This window comes from Nelumbo nucifera, chromosome 3, assembly GCF_055504915.1.
Source record: "Nelumbo nucifera cultivar China Antique chromosome 3, China Antique-T2T, whole genome shotgun sequence".
NCBI lineage: Eukaryota > Viridiplantae > Streptophyta > Magnoliopsida > Proteales > Nelumbonaceae > Nelumbo > Nelumbo nucifera.
The window spans coordinates 6648968-6666805 of NC_142651.1; the positions used below are offsets into that span (position 1 = coordinate 6648968).

The 17838-nt window shown below is 39.4% G+C and overlaps 2 protein-coding genes and 1 long non-coding RNA gene across 12 annotated transcripts; 1 reads left to right on the top strand and 2 right to left on the bottom strand.

Annotated features, from left to right (window-relative positions):
* Positions 1 to 1697: 1697 nt before the first annotated feature.
* On the bottom strand, positions 1698 to 4065 carry LOC104593027 (leucine-rich repeat receptor-like serine/threonine/tyrosine-protein kinase SOBIR1). Its single transcript, XM_010252662.3, has one exon. It carries the CDS (start codon positions 3757 to 3759, stop codon positions 1822 to 1824), a length of 1938 nt encoding a protein of 645 aa, XP_010250964.1. The 5' UTR covers positions 3760 to 4065; the 3' UTR covers positions 1698 to 1821.
* Positions 4066 to 5116: 1051 nt separating this feature from the next.
* On the top strand, positions 5117 to 10092 carry LOC104593290 (RNA polymerase II C-terminal domain phosphatase-like 1). Of its 9 annotated transcripts, none has more exons than XM_019197019.2 (3): positions 5132 to 7154; positions 8865 to 8939; positions 9298 to 10092. In XM_019197019.2, the coding sequence occupies exons 1-3, from the start codon at positions 7089 to 7091 to the stop codon at positions 9640 to 9642; spliced, it is 486 nt and encodes a 161-aa protein (XP_019052564.1). In that variant the 5' UTR covers positions 5132 to 7088; the 3' UTR covers positions 9643 to 10092. The 9 variants fall into 9 exon arrangements, 1 of the variants encoding a protein (XP_019052564.1); XR_002022460.2 differs by adding an exon at positions 8620 to 8715 and having other exon boundaries at positions 5197 to 8492; positions 8865 to 9583; XR_016083735.1 differs by having other exon boundaries at positions 5205 to 8715; positions 9298 to 9583.
* Positions 10093 to 12664: 2572 nt separating this feature from the next.
* Positions 12665 to 15945, bottom strand: LOC104593028 (uncharacterized). Of its 2 annotated transcripts, XR_016083627.1 has the most exons (4): positions 15375 to 15945; positions 15094 to 15303; positions 12904 to 13892; positions 12665 to 12791 (listed from the first exon to the last, which is right to left on the bottom strand). It is a non-coding gene; the product is annotated as an uncharacterized LOC104593028 (long non-coding RNA). The 2 variants fall into 2 exon arrangements; XR_016083626.1 differs by having other exon boundaries at positions 12904 to 15303.
* Between the last annotated feature and the right edge of the window lie 1893 nt (positions 15946 to 17838).

Sequence of the window (17838 nt, forward strand, 5' to 3'; positions counted from 1 at the left end):
GTGTAAAAGGAGGGGCCCAATGTCCCTCTGCGGCTCGGCAGTTGCTTTGGGTCCACCCCATGTTGTCTGACCTTTTCAACGATTGCTGCTTTTCTTGCTCTGATCAAGCCCTATGCCTATCTGGGTGGCGCTTTTTAGGGTCCTTGGGATTAGGACCGACCATTGTAAGCACCAACGCAGCAGGGGAACGGTCTGGAGAGCTTGCGTTGGTTGTTCCATTGTCTGCATCATAGCAAGAATCTGATCGACCTTTTTGCTACATCGCTTGGAATTGTGCGGGGTTGACAGTGACTTGCTGTTGTGACTCTCGAGGTGGAGAGATGTGGTGAGAATAGGATCCCCGAGATGGGGATCAGGTTGCAGAGCGATCATATGTGTTTCTTGGCATGGCTCTTGATTGTGCAGAAGGAGTTTCGGGAATGGCTTTTCGTACAATTCCCACAGACGGCGCCAATCTGATGTTGTCCGATCTGAGGTGTTTCGAATCAAGATCTCAATCAAATAGTCCTACCAACTAGTGAAGCCAAGGTGGAAGGATGAAGTCGCGCAACAAGATCTGAAACCAAGAAAGAGATCAAAGGCCCAAGGAGTTGTTCCTCGGGTAGGCACTCCGATGCTCAAGTCAGTAATGGAAGAGATGGGTGGTTGGGCTACACAGTTGAGAAGAATGTCAGTCCGAGCAGAAGCAAAATAATAGTATGGGGTGTGAAGAGTCAAATGTCCCTTACCTTGAGCGGAGGTTACTTATTTATAACGGAAGATTCGTGTTCGATTTGGATGAGGCTTCTGGGGTTGTCGGGATGAGATTGTCCGCCGAGGTTTTCGGGATGAGTCTTAATCCTCAAGAGTGTTGTCCTCCTTATCCGTACGAGGCTCCTCTTCTTGGTCACGCTTATCTGTCCTATGTGGTGCCGACGTAGCCGAAGAGATAAAATGGCTAGAAAGATGCCACGTGGCATTGGGGGGGCCATTTCGACCATGGGGGAGTAACAACATGTTTATTGTTTAATGCCTTTTTTTCAAATGGCTTAGTTTTAAATTTTAGAGTAATTTAGATGATAAATGTTGATGGTTATAAGCACTTATCAGCTAGCGCATCTATGATTGTGAATTACTAAATTTAATTGGCATTGAATTTGAATCTTCTTTCGTAGTACTCTTTATTGAAAAACGACTAGTATGAAATAGAACTATTGATGGGTCGGGTAGTCCGATGGGCCCGACCTGGCCTGACCTGATTTAAGTTGGGATTGGACAAGATTTTAGGCCCTCGGTCTCGGGCCTAAAATATCGGAGTCGAGCTTTCTAAAAAAGCCTGATTCGAACCCAAGCCTTACTTGATAATGTATTATATTAATAAAAATATATTTTATATAATAAAAAAGTATATATATATATATATATTATATTTTATTCTCCCTTTTCAAGTAATAATGAGAATTTTCATTATTTTTTAGATTTTAAGATCTTTTAATATAAATAAAAACAACTTTTAATTGAATTAAAAATGAAAATTCTTCTTTTTTTTCTTAAATTTCTTATAATCGAGCCGGTCGCTCGTACGTGACCATTTTCTGTTAATATAGAGACAAAACCCGGCCCGTGAACAGGTATAAATCAGCAGAAAGCTGCACTTTAGTACACTATTGAAAAACAGCAGCTAGCTAGTTTTCAAGCATTTTAATTAATCTGCAACATTTTAGCAGAGAAAAGAGTAATTAAATTAACCAGAGCCAGCAAACAATAACAGCCACTCTATTAATTCAAGGGAATCTTTAGCTTATTAGAGGCCAAGGTTTCAATTCACCACTTGAAACGTGGTCAGCGCTCAATCTGAGACAACATGCAGCGGACATCCTTGCTGTTGGGTCTTTGCTTTGGATCATCCAAGGTGCAGAAGCAAGCAATCTTGAGAACCAGCAGCATCTGGTTCTCGAAGCCGTTCCCCATCAGATTGAGATCGATTGCCCTCTTGGGGTCCTCCGATGCCATTACATTTCTAAGCCATTTCAGTAGGCTCATTTCATCTGTGTTCTGAAAGAATTCATCGGAGGGAAGCTTGCCCACAACCAGCACTGCCAGAATCACTCCAAAGCTGTATATATCACACTTGTCCGTGAACTTGAGCGTTTGGTGGTACTCTGGTGCAATGTACCCGACTGTTCCAGCCACATTGGAAGTTGTCACATGGGTGTTGATGTCCGGTACTGCCTTGGCCAGCCCAAAATCGGCGATGCGTGCCTCCATGTCGTCGTCGAGCAGAATGTTTCCGGGCTTGAGGTCTCTGTGAATTATGCGAGGACTGTGATTCATGTGCAGATACTCAAGGCCAGCTGCCACCCCAAGAGCGATCTTGTGGCGTACCAGCCAATCCAATTCCCTAGTCCCTTGTGACACCTGATTCAACACATCCTGTAAGCTCCCGTTCTTCATGTACTCATATACGAGGTAATGGCAATCGGGCCGAGGCACATGGGCAAGCAGAGGCAGCAGGTTTCGGTGCCGAATCTGACCAACTGTTTGGATTTCTGATCGGATTTGCCGCATCTTCTTCGTTAGATGCTTACTTTCTTCCTCTGCAAGATCAGCTGCGTCCATAGGGTTGGGCTGAATTACCTTCTTGATTGCAATGATCTTGCCATTGCTTCCTGGTAATTCAGCCTTGTAAACCTCTCCGCACCCTCCTCGTCCGATGATCTCCACAGACGCAAGCCCATCTTCTTTCTCTAAGAAGGATAAGTCTTCTGCCTTCTTGATCAGTGGGCTAAAGATAGCCGGGCCTGAGTCCTTTACTCTACCATTGATGCAAACCAGTAGTAGTTTAAACAGCACTGCCACGATCATTCCCGATACCGTTCCAGCAGCTACCCCAGCAAAGAACCCGAAGATCCAGCCCTTTAGCTTCTTTTTATTTTTCTGATGCTCATGCTTTTCCTTTTTCTCTGAGGATGATGAGGGCGCCTTGGCTTGGGTGGAATTTTTCTTACTGCTGGTCGGTGGCGCCACTACAGAAGTCTGGTTATTCTTTGTGGAGTTCTCTGCAAATATGTAGCGCTTCGGAAGAATATTCTTTGTCTCCAATCCGGAGATGGAGTGTTCTACCCGGTTCAACAACGACGCGGGCACTGGGCCTTGGAGGAAATTGTTTCCAGACAGGTTAAGAAATCGGAGATTGCGGAAAGAGCGCAATGATGCCGGAATTTTTCCATTGAATTGATTGTCCGCAAGAGAAAGGTTTTCAAGGTTAGGAAAACGTTTTAAGAAGCTCAAATCGCCCGAAAATCGATTTGAAGAGAGGTCAAGGGAACGGAGGCCCACAAGAGAGGAGAATTCTGGTGGAATTTTGCCGGAAAGGTGGTTGTTCCGGAGGTATAGGATTTGCAATTTCCGGCAGTCAACGATTTCACGAGGAATTTTGCCAACAAGCTGGTTGTTAGGGAGAGACAGCTCTCTGAGCTCAGTGAGACGTCCGAGTGCAGGAGAAAGGAATCCGCTGAGCCGTTGTGATTCCAGTACGATTCTAGTAACTCGGAGCACAAGTGAGTTACCCGAGTATCTCCTTTCGCAGAATATACCGGCGGCCGAATTGCATGGATTTTCCGGCAAAAAGCGTTGACCGTAGAAACCACCCAAGTCTTTTCGGATAAGCGAGAGAGCGTCGAAATCCGAAGGGTCAAGATTCAATCTGGCATGAACGAGAAGGGAAAGAGAAAGGAAGGCGAGGAAGAAGAAGTGGAGGATATGGAGAAGGGAAACCATTTCTGATTTCTCTTACCAATTACCGACCGGCAACGGGCAACGGGCAACGGGCAACGGGCAACGCCAAAGTGCCGGTGTGGATCAACAACATTCAACAAGACTAGAGTGGTGGTGCTTGGTTAATAAAAGAAGGGGAGCCGCGTGAAAAAGTTGAAGCACTGTGGGACCCACAGGCTTATTCATGGAAAGCGTCTATACTCTTTAGTCTTCGCTGTTTACTGGACCATGGGCCATGGCCTGGCCCATGCTACCATCCACTAGTCTTAAGTCTTAACTCTTAATCGTGCAGTGCTTCCTTATTTCGTTTATTTTGACCCGGTCAAGATCTAGACTTAAGATAATAATCCAACGTCAGCGAAACGAAAACAAGATCGACCGTCTCTCACGTTAGAGTTAGAGTCAACATACTGTCTAATGTGAGAGTTGGCAGATCAAAACCGTTGAAATGAAACATCAGATCAGAAACCAAATCTCGAATATGGGAACGCAAAATTCGTGCTAAACATGTCTGTCTGGTCGGTTGAGGGCCCACATCTGTCCTATTATTCAAGCCCTGTGGCCCACTTGGCAGCGATAAAAAAGGTGGGTTGGGTAGAGACTAGAGACGGAAGACTCAAAGACCTGAAGCGGGGACAATCAATTATCATTTATCAATCCAACTAGACATCATGGAAATCGTATTTGGGTTATTCCTATAAACAAATAAAGTCTTTAATAGAAATTAATTAGTTAAATTAAAGTGGGAGATAGACATGTAGATTTGGCCCCCTTTAGCTCTGCACATCTCGGCCAAGCCCTTGCCAGTTATTGCCCATCCCTGGTCGTTTCTGTTGAAGCTCAGCATGTTCTTGATCTCTCATCGTCGCCCCGGGTGTAATGGTACTGTATCTTGGAGTAATACATGCTCTGAAGAGCCATATCTGCCAACCTTCTGTCCAACAATGACCAAGCTTTAGCTTTTTCGTCCTTATCAATTCAATTACCCTGGACAACATTCGTACCTTATCGATTCAATTAAATGGAATCAATATCACAATATATAAAAAATAATAATTACCCAAATCAGAATGACCCATCCACCGAAAATTCGATTTTAAATTTGATATTTAACATAATCCAATCAAATTCAGATAATTTGAATATCTTATTCATATTAAATAGTTAATCGAATTCAATTTGGATATGATTTGATTCAATTCGATTGATTATTTAATTTTTATATATGATATAAAATATTTTTATATAATTTATATATATAATAATTAAGTTATATATTTATATATTTGTATCAATAAAATATTTATTTTGTATATTTATTAATTATCTAAAATAATTAATTAATCAAATTCAAATTAAATCAAATATTCGAATACTTAATCGAATTTAAATTCAGATATTAATTTTAATATCCGTCAAATATAGAATTCAAATTTGAATATTATATCACCCGATTCAAATTTGATTCGTTTATACCCCTACATGTGGGTATTCGAACATGGACGCTTGAAGTTGCTCAAATTCCCTTTGCTGCCGGATACTCCACTGAAGCGACTAGGAAGCCAAACCACTTGGAGCTGACTCTCTGAGCCGGATGGTTGGAGACGAGTAGACGACGTGTTTCCGTCATTCCGTGTACACTTGCTCGAAAATGTAAAGCTCGTCCAAGGAAAAATTAAAATTAAGGTGTGATATAAGCAGTAGCACATTCTTCCCCTCAGAACCTCGAGTCGATCGAGTCAGTCGGTGGTTGCATATATCATCTTAATTTGGAGTAAATTAAAGGAGCGCTCTGGATCAGTATTTTCGTCATGTTGTCATTCTGGGGTGTTTCGAACAGGCGCACAAGCAGCCGAAAAGCTTCAACGTGTCTCTTCTCCTCTGCACCATTATACATATATGTCTTCATTATATTGTAGCTCTATAGTAAGAACTAAGGATGTAATCACCTATGTAAGTGTTGGTAGCAAAGTCGGAGTTGCCTCCTGAAATGGGTTATTATGCATGTTATGGGCCCGTGCATAGGATTTCGTCACGGGTTGGTCCATCAGGAGAGACTCCTGTCTTCCCTTGCCTTTGCCCTTGCGTACAGACCCTATTGTGGCAATCGCGTGGGTGATTTGTCCAAGAGATCACCTGAACTCTCCTAACACCTTTCTTGGTTGAAAGCTGAATGCCTTTACTTCAATTCGTAACTCCTTAAATAGGAGATTACAAAAGGAAACTCCTTGTTGGATTCAACTAGGTTAGGGTAATCCAACTTAAACTCAAACTCTTAATTACCTACTCCTAATGGTAACACAATTCTTACTTAAGATAAGATAAGGATAAGGGATGAGGAATGGAGTAGTTGGCGGCGAGTTGGCGAGCAGAGCTGATGTGGTCAGATAAGTGTGGACCCACCCTGATGAGTTGTCGTGTGGGTCCCGCCCTACTGCTGCTGCGGGGCGACGCGCACGTCTCATAGTTCTGCTGTCGTGTGGTGCGTGCTGCTGCCCAATACTGCAGCCGTGCGGTGCGTGCTGCTGCCTAGCCGTGCGGTGCGTGCTACTGCAGCCGTGCTGCTGCCTACTGGGCGGTGCGTGCTGCTGTGCGACCTGCTATACGTGCCGCTGCCTATGACTGTGCCACAGTGTGCTGTCGGGCGATGTATCCATAACAATGCAATTGATGATCTTGTGGATCAAGCTGTACAACTCCCAGGCCTCAGCTAGCTGTCGATAGTAAGTAACTACGTACGTACCTAAACAATTGAACTCAGAGTTGAGTTAAATTAATTAAATTGATCAACTCCAATCTACAATGGCTGGACATTAATTGCATATATAAAACGCACTCATGAGTCATGACCCAAGACAGTGAGGCCACAACACCACCACTTGGTTAAGTATTAGCATCTCTCGTCGATGAGGCTCATTACCACATCAAACACGGGTTTCAAACGCTCCAAGACATGAGGGATTTGTCTAAGGAGCATCAAATCGGCTAGCTAAGCTAACTGCCAAGGGCGCCGCTAATGATTATTGATACACCCACCTTAATTAATTTGTGTCCCCAGGACTTTGAGTAATTTCACGGTTGTGTGGACCGCTAATGAGTAATGATACCTCAAATCAAAACGTTTCAATGTTAATGCTAACCACGGACTCGGAGGAAACCTTATGTATGGACCGTTGTTTGGTGTCCGATGTTGACAATTTCCTCTCGCCCTCCTTCAGTTGGGGAGTCATCTTTGGAGGAGTCCGGCTTCAGTCCAGTAGTTAAACCTGGACGTGAGTCTCTCTTCGAGTCTCCTCTCCTCTCTTCTCCTCTGCCAGACGAGTCCGAATCTTATGCTCGCTCTTCTCCGCTCGACGGCAATTGCAAAACCATCACCGGCGGCGGATCAAGAACCTCAGGTATTATATCTTTGCATCCCATCTTCCTTCCATCTCTTCTTTATGCCAACAATAGCCCAATAGTTGCACCAAGTTCCGGTGTCGCATTCGACCGATGCTAACTACCTCTGCCACAAATTCTCTCATCCCCTATCTGGACTCGTGGGAGACTCTCTTCACTGCAACTTCGATTTCAGAGGTGGGTACTATACCTCTATAGACTCTGCCAAATCCGCCGCTACCTAAAACTTTCTTGTCTCTGAACCCCTTGGTGGTGAGGTAGCAGAGATCCTTGTATTTGAATTTGTGAGGCCCGTACTCCATTTCCCAATCTTCAACTAATTCTATGAACTTTCTCTTCCTTGCCATGATAAATTGGACTCCGTAGACCACGGTGGACACAAAAACTATGATAACATTCGGCAACCCAATTGTCAAAAACTTGGATTTCTCCTTCGGTCCTACTCGAGGAAGCTTGGGAAGTTGAGAGAGAGTGAGTTGTTTTGCTGGTCCGTTCAGCTGAAAGCTCCATCCCAATAGTAGTGAGATGAAAGAACAGAGCCTGTTGGCGATGAAAATCCAACGTACATGGGGTCTTTCATGATTGGAGAAAGATCGATTTTCAGAGATAGGAGCGGGATATCAGGTTTATCTAGTTAAACGGAGCTAATGTCACATTAATCTGCTTTTCGCGGCCATTATATTCTATCCAAAGTTGCATAGGCTTTTAGGTTCTGACTGACACCATTAGGATCTGTATAATAGGCCGGGGTGGATGGTATCGATCTCAACGGCGACAACATGGCTGTTCAAATCACCACTGCTGGACTCATCGAAGAGGCCAATAAACTAGCTTGGTAGAGCTCCCGGCAAAGCTCTTGAAGGTGCGATCACGAAAGCGATTCCGTAACCACTTAGATTTGGGTACGGGGGGATGATTCTGAATACGAAAGTGGTAGAGAATGAGACAACATTCCCGTCATCCGATCCGGGATTCTTGAAATGGGTTGGAAAAGGGTAGAAAGCATGGCCTTGCTTCTGTCTGGTTTTGTTGGTCAACATCAACAGGCCAGTCGGTGTTGATCCGTCGTCGGTGATGGTTGTATAATCGCCGGTGTTGATGGTTTTGCAGTTGCCACCGAGTGAAGAGGAGAAAGTGTGAGGTTCGAACTTGTCTAGCAGAGGAGAGGAGAGAAACTCGACGAGAGACTCACGTCCAGGTTTAGCCACTAACGGTGGTTAAACCCCTCCGCAGGCTTGAGAACGTCACACGCTTCGGAAGACATGCGGCGCATCCTCCGAATGTGCAAAACCAATCAACACTCAACTTTTTGTTTGGGTGAATACGGGTTATCCCAGGTAACCAGTTTTAAAAACAACTATTTAAATCACATTTCAAAAAAAAAATGTCACCCTCCCCCTTTTCTCTTTATCTCCAAATTCCTACCCGATGCCCTGCGTTAGAAGTAATCGAGTCCCGCTACAGAGAGAGACAACCTTTATTGCCGATGGAAAATGGCTTCCCCAGCTGTAATCGAGTCCATTGTCGTCTTCGAGACCAGACAACCTTCGCTGGCGGAAGGTAATAATTAATTAATTAAGCTCTTTAAGTACTTATTATTCTATTAACCACCTGCAGCCACATCTATAGACTGTAGTCGATAGGAGATGAGAGGTGTATTTTTCTGCATTTTGGTTATTAACCAGATTTCTCTTTCCCTGTGCATTCAGCAAGGAGGGATTGTTGTAGGATTCTGCCAACGAAGAAGAATTTCACAATGCACATATCCGTGGGCAACTGCCGAGGTGGTGAAGTAACTGAACTGTAACATTACTATAACTACTAATTCGTATAATACAGCATCGTACTGGTAGTAATAATGGTCTTTCTTGGTAGAACTCCAACTCCAGCATAACAAATTGTAACAAAACAAAATATCAAAATCTCTCTAGCTGGTAACAAATTCAGAAATATGTCCAACCTAGAAGAAAATACAACTCAATTACTTTTTACCGACTGACCAAGTGTTTCAGCTTCTTTGTTAGCATTCAGTTCCTCTGAAAATACAACTCAATTACTAGTTCCCTGTATCTGCTTACTTTCAACTTCTCAAAGCATTTTTTCACCTACTATGCCTTGTGTTTATTGATTTTTGGTTTACAGACTACAGTTGAGACTACAGTTGTGCCACTAGGAGAGGAGGAACTCCATTTGGTAGCCATGTTATATAGGAAGAATGACAAACAATATTTATGTTTTTGGGGTTTTAACGTTGCACCAGTGCTTTACAATTCTTGTCTTGTCATGCTAAATCTTAGATGTCTGGGCATGGTATTTGTTCTTGATGAAACACTTGTAGTTGTAAACACAATGCGATCATTTGAGGATCAAATTGATGCCTTACAGCGGAAAATAAATACAGAGGTGGATCCCCAACGCATTACTGGCATGTTAGCAGAGGTTAAGCGCTATAAGGATGCCAAGATTATTTTGAAACAGTATGCATAAAATGATTAGGTTGTTGACAATGGAAAGGTGATTAAAGTTCAATCTGAGATTGTTCCAGCTTTGTCTAACAACCATCAACCAATTGCCCGTCCACTTATAAGGTTACAGGAGAGGAACATTATTTTGACTCGCATAAATCCTGGGGTATATATTCACCAAATCTAAATCCTTTACTTAGGTCAAATCCATAACCCAATTGTAGATTTACAATTTCAAAAGGAGAAATTCGACCAGAAGATAAGAATGGGTAACGAGGATTCGGTTAATGGATAAGTTAAAGAATGTTTTAAATTTTAATTAATATATAAAAAAATTATTACCGGCTAAATAAATTTGGTAACTACTGTATACGTAGCAGTAAAAGAGGTTTTAGATATGGTATGATTTTCCATATCATAGTGGGACCCATGTTTAAAGTGAGGACATAAACGAGTGAAAAAAAAAAAAAAGAAAACAGAGAAAGATCACGACACGGAGAGTGGGGAAGAGTCCTCTTCAATGAAGAATGGAAGAAGACAAATGAGTCTTGTCCTCTTGGCTCTTGTGTGGTGGTTTCGGGTCTTAACAAGTAGGCTACTTATATTATACATGCCGGGGAAGTTTGGAATAAAGCTTCGCCTTGTTAGTTCAACTTTTTTTATTCCAACGTGGTCTAAAGCTGAGTGGATTATGAAATAGCTGCCCCCCCGGGCATCTATCCTTATTCACCTTCTTTACCGTTAAAAAACATTTCCCGTCGTCGTTTCTAGAGCTGGCGCCGGACCCATCCGGCAAACATTTCTAGCCTAGTTATCATGGAATGTCCATAATTCGATGTACACATGTTTTAAGCTCTGTAGAATTTAAACCTTAGGCTGTGTTTGAAAATTATATAAATGGAGTGTAAAACTGTGTTCAGGGTAAATTTGCACTCTGGTTTACTTTTGTCTGTATTTGGTGACATTACATTTATACATTAATAAATAATAAATCAATGCATGATTGCATTGATAATAAGATGTAGAACTACACCATCAATAAAAAAGAAGTAAACTTACATTCAAATGGGCTTTTGATAAAAAAAAAGGCATATACTTTAATGGAATTCATGTTTGCATCCATTACAATTAAAAGTCTGTTTGGTAAGAATGTAAATTTGTCAATGCAAAACTAACCCAATTTTATAATTTATATGAACCGTTTTACACTATATATTTGCATTCACACTTATTTGCATTGTTTCCAAACATAGCCTAAGTGAAAATTACAGATTACTACTCTCTTTGTAGGGATGTAAACAGTATCTTATTATCGGATTCCAAATTCAAATTTGATCCTATTAAGTCTGATTCGAATTCGATCTATTTATAATTGGATCAAATAATATGGATCTACCCTTATCCAATCCGATATAATTCGATTTGATTTAAATATATATGTTCATATACACTTAAAAAGTATATTATATTAGTCTTAATGTTGTATTTTCACTAAATTGTCATATGTTCAAGTTTTATGCAATTAATTTTCAATTTATTTTGTTCATAAAATATATTATTAAAGTCATTTTTAGCTCATCTCATTAATAACATATAATATTTTGGTTATTTTTAGTCTAATTCATTTATAGTATTTAGTATCTAATTACAATCCAAATTCAATTAGAATCACTACAAAAAAAAAAGGTCAAAGTCCGCGGTCATGTGTCCACCACCCTCTAAGAAACTGCCGCCTTAGATCATGACCACCACCTTTAATGGCTGATTGAAAGTGGTTCAAGTTGCTCTAAAGTGGTGGATTATCGAACTGCCAGGTTAGTGTTAATAAGGCAGCGGTTTTGACCGCCAGCTTATGTCTTAACAGACCACCACTAGCTTTTTCTCAAAAATTCCTCCCATCTTTACATCTTTAAATGGCGGTTCAAATCGCCAGCTTAGATGTTTCAGACCGCCGCCTTACGTTCCACACCTTAATTCCTATTTATAGCTATGCTGGCGCTCAATAGAACCGCCGACTTAATTTTTTTTAATGGCCGTTTTCCTTATTTTTGTTTATACCTTTGTACTGTATTATGTATTGCTTTATGAGTCCTGCTTAATGCAAATCCCTTCCATCAAACCTTAAATTTATATAAAATTGCAATTTGAAACAATATCTATTAATTAGAAATTAATTATTATAATATCTAAAATTTGTGCAATTGTTCAAATACAAAAATTAAAAAAAATAATGTAGTTAGACATGAAAATTATTATTATATGCATCAGAAATATATGATGATAGGATACAAGGCATGAACCATAAATTACACTTTCTGACTTCAAGGGAGCTTGAAGTCAGATTTAAATCAGCCAATGCAACGGCCGCAAGGAGTTAGTAGGCAAAAACTTTTTTGGACCTGTTTGTAATTTGATAAGGGGTTACCTTGCTTTTGAAGGTGACAGTTTGTACCTAGTTTCCTAAAAATGAATGAAAGTTATTGTTTCCCATAAAAAAAATTACTCTTAGTAGTATTGATGTTGTATATAGAATGTAAAGTGACACTCAAAACCTTCTAACATCATTGATGCAGGGCTTGTTTACTCATTTTGAGTCAGCTTGGATTTGGGGTGATTTTTGTTTATTTTCTAGTTTCTAATCTTCTTTTAGCTGTCAGTCTTTTTAGTTGGTAGTCCTAAAGTGTTTTAGAAGTCAGTTGTCAAGTGGAATCCATTAGCCAAATAAAGTCTTATGACCTTTTGGAATTAGGTGGGATCCTTTGGTGGATTTGAAGAACTTATTCCTCAATAGTAGGGTTGCAGAACCTACATATCAATTATACCCAAGTTGCATGAGTTCCTTAAGATAGAAATGGGTTAGATGGAAATTATACCCAAGTTGCATGAGTTCCTCAATAAGCTTTAAATGCCAGTCAACACATAGCATCGTATATGAAATATTATGTTCATTTGTCAAGCTTATCTCCATTCCTCATGAAATACAAGATTTAAGATTTTTCAAACACACATGAAATAGAAAATGGATGTGCTTAATAAACCGAGAAAAAGTTCAGGACCGCACTATAGAAAAATAGAATTCTTAATATCTGAATTTCGTATTCAATCTCCTGCAAAGAGAGCAATGCTGACCATCAACAGTGTTTCTAGTTGTACTAATAGATCTGCCAAAAGCTGCATAAAATTATGAGAAGTTAATTAATTTAAAGTTAAGATAGTAGAATCTAAAGAGTACATAGTACAATCCAATAAAGACTTGAATTAAGGTTGGTTGAATTATACATACTCTGCTTTAGTAATTGAAACATATACAAATGGCTGGTTTTCTCCTTGAAGAGTCACTAGATTGGCAACCTAGAAAGAAAGATGGTTCATTGTAAAGAAGTATATAAATAGCTAGTTGTATAATTCAAACTTTATTTCTTTTTGAGAAAAGTATATTAAAGTCATTCGTAAAGGAGAATTATGAGATTGTACACACCTCTTACAGAAAATGAAATCATTTGCAGTGAATCATTACAACAAATGACATGAGTATAAACAACAGATACAGAGGTCACAAAGAAAGAAGCATGTCTAGCCAGACCTAATTATACACACCTCTTCCATGTCAATATTGAATATAATGAAATTGACCCGGACCATATAATATGGTCCCACTTTCATATTTGGGCTAACTTTTGGTTCATATCATTAAGGACTATTATGGTTTCTATAAGAGAGTTAATGCAGGTAGAGAGCAGGGTATATCCAGAATCTAACCTCCATCAATCCTAGCTGCAGGCACTACATGGTGTGTATGGCATCTAATTAAGTTCTTCCAACTAAAAAAAGTGTAAAATTTGATCATAGATAAAATTAGCAAACTACGTGCATATGGAACCACCCAAAATAAAGGAAATCCAATACATACATGCAGACAACTGCAGAAAAGTAAAACTCAATAAACATTACCTGTAAAGAACCGGCTGCACTCGAAATCGGTGAGAACATTCTACATGCTGTTCATTTTGATCAGCAAATACATTCTATTGATCTTATGAAAGCAAATATCATCATTACAAAAGACTGTTATTTCATGTTCCGCATGGTTTGCATCCAATTAACTGAATATGAAAATTAAATTCTAATAGCAAAATAAAAATCCGTGTAAATTCGTCTACACAGAAAGCAGGTAAGTAAAATGTATATGCTTGACGCATTAATGCAAGAAGTATACCGATCCAAAATCCAATCACAGGGATTAGCTAGATAGCATCCCAAGAAGGCTCAAACCTGAGACAAAAAAAAGGAAAATAGCCAAACAGAGGAAACCACTAAGGACCCACCTCAACAAAACATTTGAGGACCAGCAAACAAAGGGCCCAGAAATAAAACAAAACAACACAGAGTCAAGTCCCAGTGATGAGAAACACAACAAAAACAATAGAAAAACCTCCACAACCCCAGGAACATCAAAGACCAACCAGTGTTCATGGGTCCCACCAGGTCTATAGGACAAAGAATCCAAGAGTTCCATAAAGCTTTCCTCCATTAAAAGGACAAGTCCAAGCATTGCACAATCATAGTCCAAAGGTTATTTCATACAAAAATTTCATATCTGAATATAGTTTAAAATAACATGTTTTAGGGGCAAGGGAAAATAATTTCTCCCATTTGAATGTACTTTTATTTTTCAAATGCCCTGCCAATCTTTTTTTTCTTTGAGAGATATGGCAAATCATTTTTCTTGATATCTTAGTTGAGATGGTGTTAGTGATTTATTTGAGCTACACCTTTTTTGGGTTGCTAGAGCAACACACCTTAATCTCTTTGTTCCCATGCAACTTCCGAAACCACCTAGCAATTGCATCAAATGAATGAATTGTAACCTTCTTTTAGTGATCATGCCAACACTAATAGATTCCCTTCTTTCCCATGGGCACAACACAAATACATGGAACATAAAGCCAAAGCACAAGCTGCATAAAATCTAATAGACCTAAAATAGGGCCATCACAATAATTCACAATCAAGAATAATTGAAGATTTTTGAAGACCCTAAGCCATAGACATGTATGTTTGTTCCATTTTCTGTATATAACATTTTATACTGCTGACATTAGGATTACATAAGCTCCTATCGCATTGAAATTAATACCTTTGCAAAGTACGCATTTTGACTATAAAATAGTCATCGCCAAGAAAAGGAATTTGCATTTTGATTTTTAAACCATCCATCTATTTTACCGATCGTGGAATCAAAAGGTCATCCACAATCCATAATCCTAAGTTTCAAGTTTCAACTAAACCCTTTTTTAGTTCTGTAAGCAATAAACCCTTTTTTCTGTTTCTGTAAACAATAAACCCTTTTTTTGTTTCTGTAAACAATAAACTCTAATTCCGAGATGATCAATACTTGCACAGATATAATTCAGGAAAGAAAAAGAAGAAGCTAGAAAATGGAAAGGATGGAAGGGAGAGGGACGATAATGACCTAATGGGGGTGACGCAAGAGGTCCCACAGTAGATGTAGGTGAAGGGAGAAGCTGTATCTTTGAAGATGGTTTGCTACAAAGGAATCCCTTTTGGATCGTCAATAAGGGCAGTTGGGGGGATTTCTCCAGCTTGATACGGATTTTCTCCTATGTAGTAGAATTGTGGCTAAGCCTTTAACTGTGTTTGTCGCCCTCCACCGATTAATGCCCTAGAATGGGAGAAAACAGAAATGAATCAACCATACGTGAAGAAGAAGAAGAAGAAGAAAAGAGTCCTTACTTTTCGTTCTTTGTCAGACGCATTTCTGAATCGATTTCTCTCTCAAAAAGGTTCTGAGCGGGAGCATTAGGCGGGAGTGTGAGAGTTTTTGGATTTTTGCTCTCTCTCTCTCTCTAACACTAAGTCCAGCTCAAATGTAAAAATGTCGTGCCAGTTCTCGAGGTCCACCGCCCAATATTTTTTATTTAGTTTACTGGGCGGTGGTCTTTTTGAGCTGTGTCTATAGCAGCAGTCTTTTAAGACCGCCGATTTTAAGCCGTCGGCTTAATTTTTCTTTGTGGGGGAATCCGCTACATATTTGATAGATATGATCCAATTAACAAATCAAATTCGGATAATGCCTATATCCAATTCAATCCGCTCTATCTCTTTGGGCCTAATTGCACACTTTCATTTTGGTACCAAATTTCAAAATCTGTCAAATTAGTGTCTGAACTCTAAAAAAATCTCAGTTTAGACCAGAATCATTAATCATGATTAAGACTACGTTTGTTTGTAATACAAATGTGTTTGCAAGCATCTAACTGTCATAATGTAATGATTAAGATGTCAAAAATGTTTTTTCTAATATCTTTATTATTATACCCATTTTTTGGATAGACTTGTTTGAACAAAAATTTAGTATATTTAATGACGGGCTCACATTTTGCACCGATTTCAAACAAATAAGAATACAAAAAAAATAAATTACATTTTGCATTTACGAACCAGAAAGAGAATATTTATAAACACAGCCTAGATGGCATGTGAAAGGATGCAAATGCCCTTTGGATTCTTTTTTTTTTTTTTGATCAACCATCCAAATGTTCAAATCTTGTAGACCTGATTTGTAGTGCAACAATTATGGAATTGTATTGGGAAAAATAATTCAATTGTCCTCAGTTACTCAATTGTCGCGCTTGCTCCAACGGAAATTGTCAAATTTGATCAGTAATGAGATTAAACACAACCTAAAAATGTTTCTCTCTACTTCTCAGTTTTCCCAAAACCCAACTTTAATTTATTCTAATTCTCAGTTTCTCTGGCTCATCTTCCACACCTACCAAATGTGGACCAGGTTTGTACTGCGGCAACTACCCTGCGAGTGGGAAGACTGGCATGGCACAGCCCGCTACAGCGCAGGAAGCCCACAGGACCATGCTGACCGGCACACAATCCACATTACACCTTTACTTTTTCCTTCAAAGGAAATAACACATTAAATACTATATATATTCTAAATGTTTTTCTTTGTCGCCTTTCTTCTTTATTTTTTGATTTTGAATCTCTTGTTATAAATTTGTATTAGTAAACAAAAAATAAAAAATTAATATTGTAAGCAATTAATATCACAAAACGTATTGCAAACATAGGAAACTTGTATTGTACTTCCCGGTTATTCATCTCAAACCTTTGAAGAAGACCCACTTAAAATTCATAAACCCAAACTAGATACTAAAATAATGAAGGCTTTAATAATTGAATCGTACACTGAACCATTTTGGGGACCGGTTCCTAGGTCAAATGGTTTGACCGTTAGGTTCGAATGAATGCTCCATTCTGATTTAAAAAATAAATAATAAAAAGTAATTAAAATAAAAGGCTAAAATCTGTATCACTGACCAAATCAAATGTTTTTTGGCCTAGGAACGGGCTTGAACAGGCTTTTTGGCCCACGGGCTTAACCTCGGGCCAAAAAGCCCGACCCGCATAAAATTCGAGCCAGGCTCGGGCTTTGCGAAAATAGCCCAGCCCAAACCCGACCCGATCCGACGTATGGTTAAACCTAAGTAAAAACCCTATGTGATGTCCATTTGAATAAATTTTTTGATTTAAGAAGGTTGTTGATTCACTTGTAGGCCCATTGTTCATTTAAATAGGGAAAAAAAAACATATGAATTAAAATAGATAATGTCCATTTGAATAGGGAAAAATTCGAATTTCTATTATTAGATCAGGCTTCGGGCTCGGGCTCAGGCTTTTTATCAGGGCCAGGCTCAGGCCCAAGTTGTAGGCCCATTGATCGAGTCGGGCTCGAGCTTGGGCCTAACATTTTTCTGTTAATAAAGAATAAAAGGCCGGCCCGGCCCATGAACAGGTCTAGTTCCCAGGTCAACTGGTTCAAACATCCAGTCTGGTCCGGTTTTCAAAACCATGAAAATAACTGTTGAAATAGGTACTCTTTATTGTTCCATTTCCTCTCATTAAAAAAAAAAAAAAAAACTTCTGTTTCTACTTTGCAAAAATGTTATTACATACAATAAACGTGTAACGTTGTTTTTATGCTTTAGGAAAAATCAAAGCGTTTTGTTTGATGTTCTATAAGGAGATATGGAGAATGTATATCACGTTAGAGTTGATAAGGGATGGAAAAAAAAAACCTCTAGCACTTACCATTGAATTTATTTTCGGTGGAGGCTTGGAAAAATTCCTTCTTAAAAAGCCACAGCACGAAACAGATGGGTGCCAAATAGCTTTTCCTATA

Coding starts and splice junctions, on each gene's coding strand:
- LOC104593290 (XM_019197019.2), top strand. CDS start 7,089: ATGCTCGCTCTTCTCCGCTCGACGGCAATTGCAAAACCATCACCGGCG. Junction 7,155..8,864: donor CGGCGGATCAAGAACCTCAG/GTATTATATCTT, acceptor CTGTGCATTCAG/CAAGGAGGGATTGTTGTAGG. Junction 8,940..9,297: donor ATCCGTGGGCAACTGCCGAG/GTGGTGAAGTAA, acceptor TTTGGTTTACAG/ACTACAGTTGAGACTACAGT.
- LOC104593027 (XM_010252662.3), bottom strand. CDS start 3,759: ATGGTTTCCCTTCTCCATATCCTCCACTTCTTCTTCCTCGCCTTCCTT.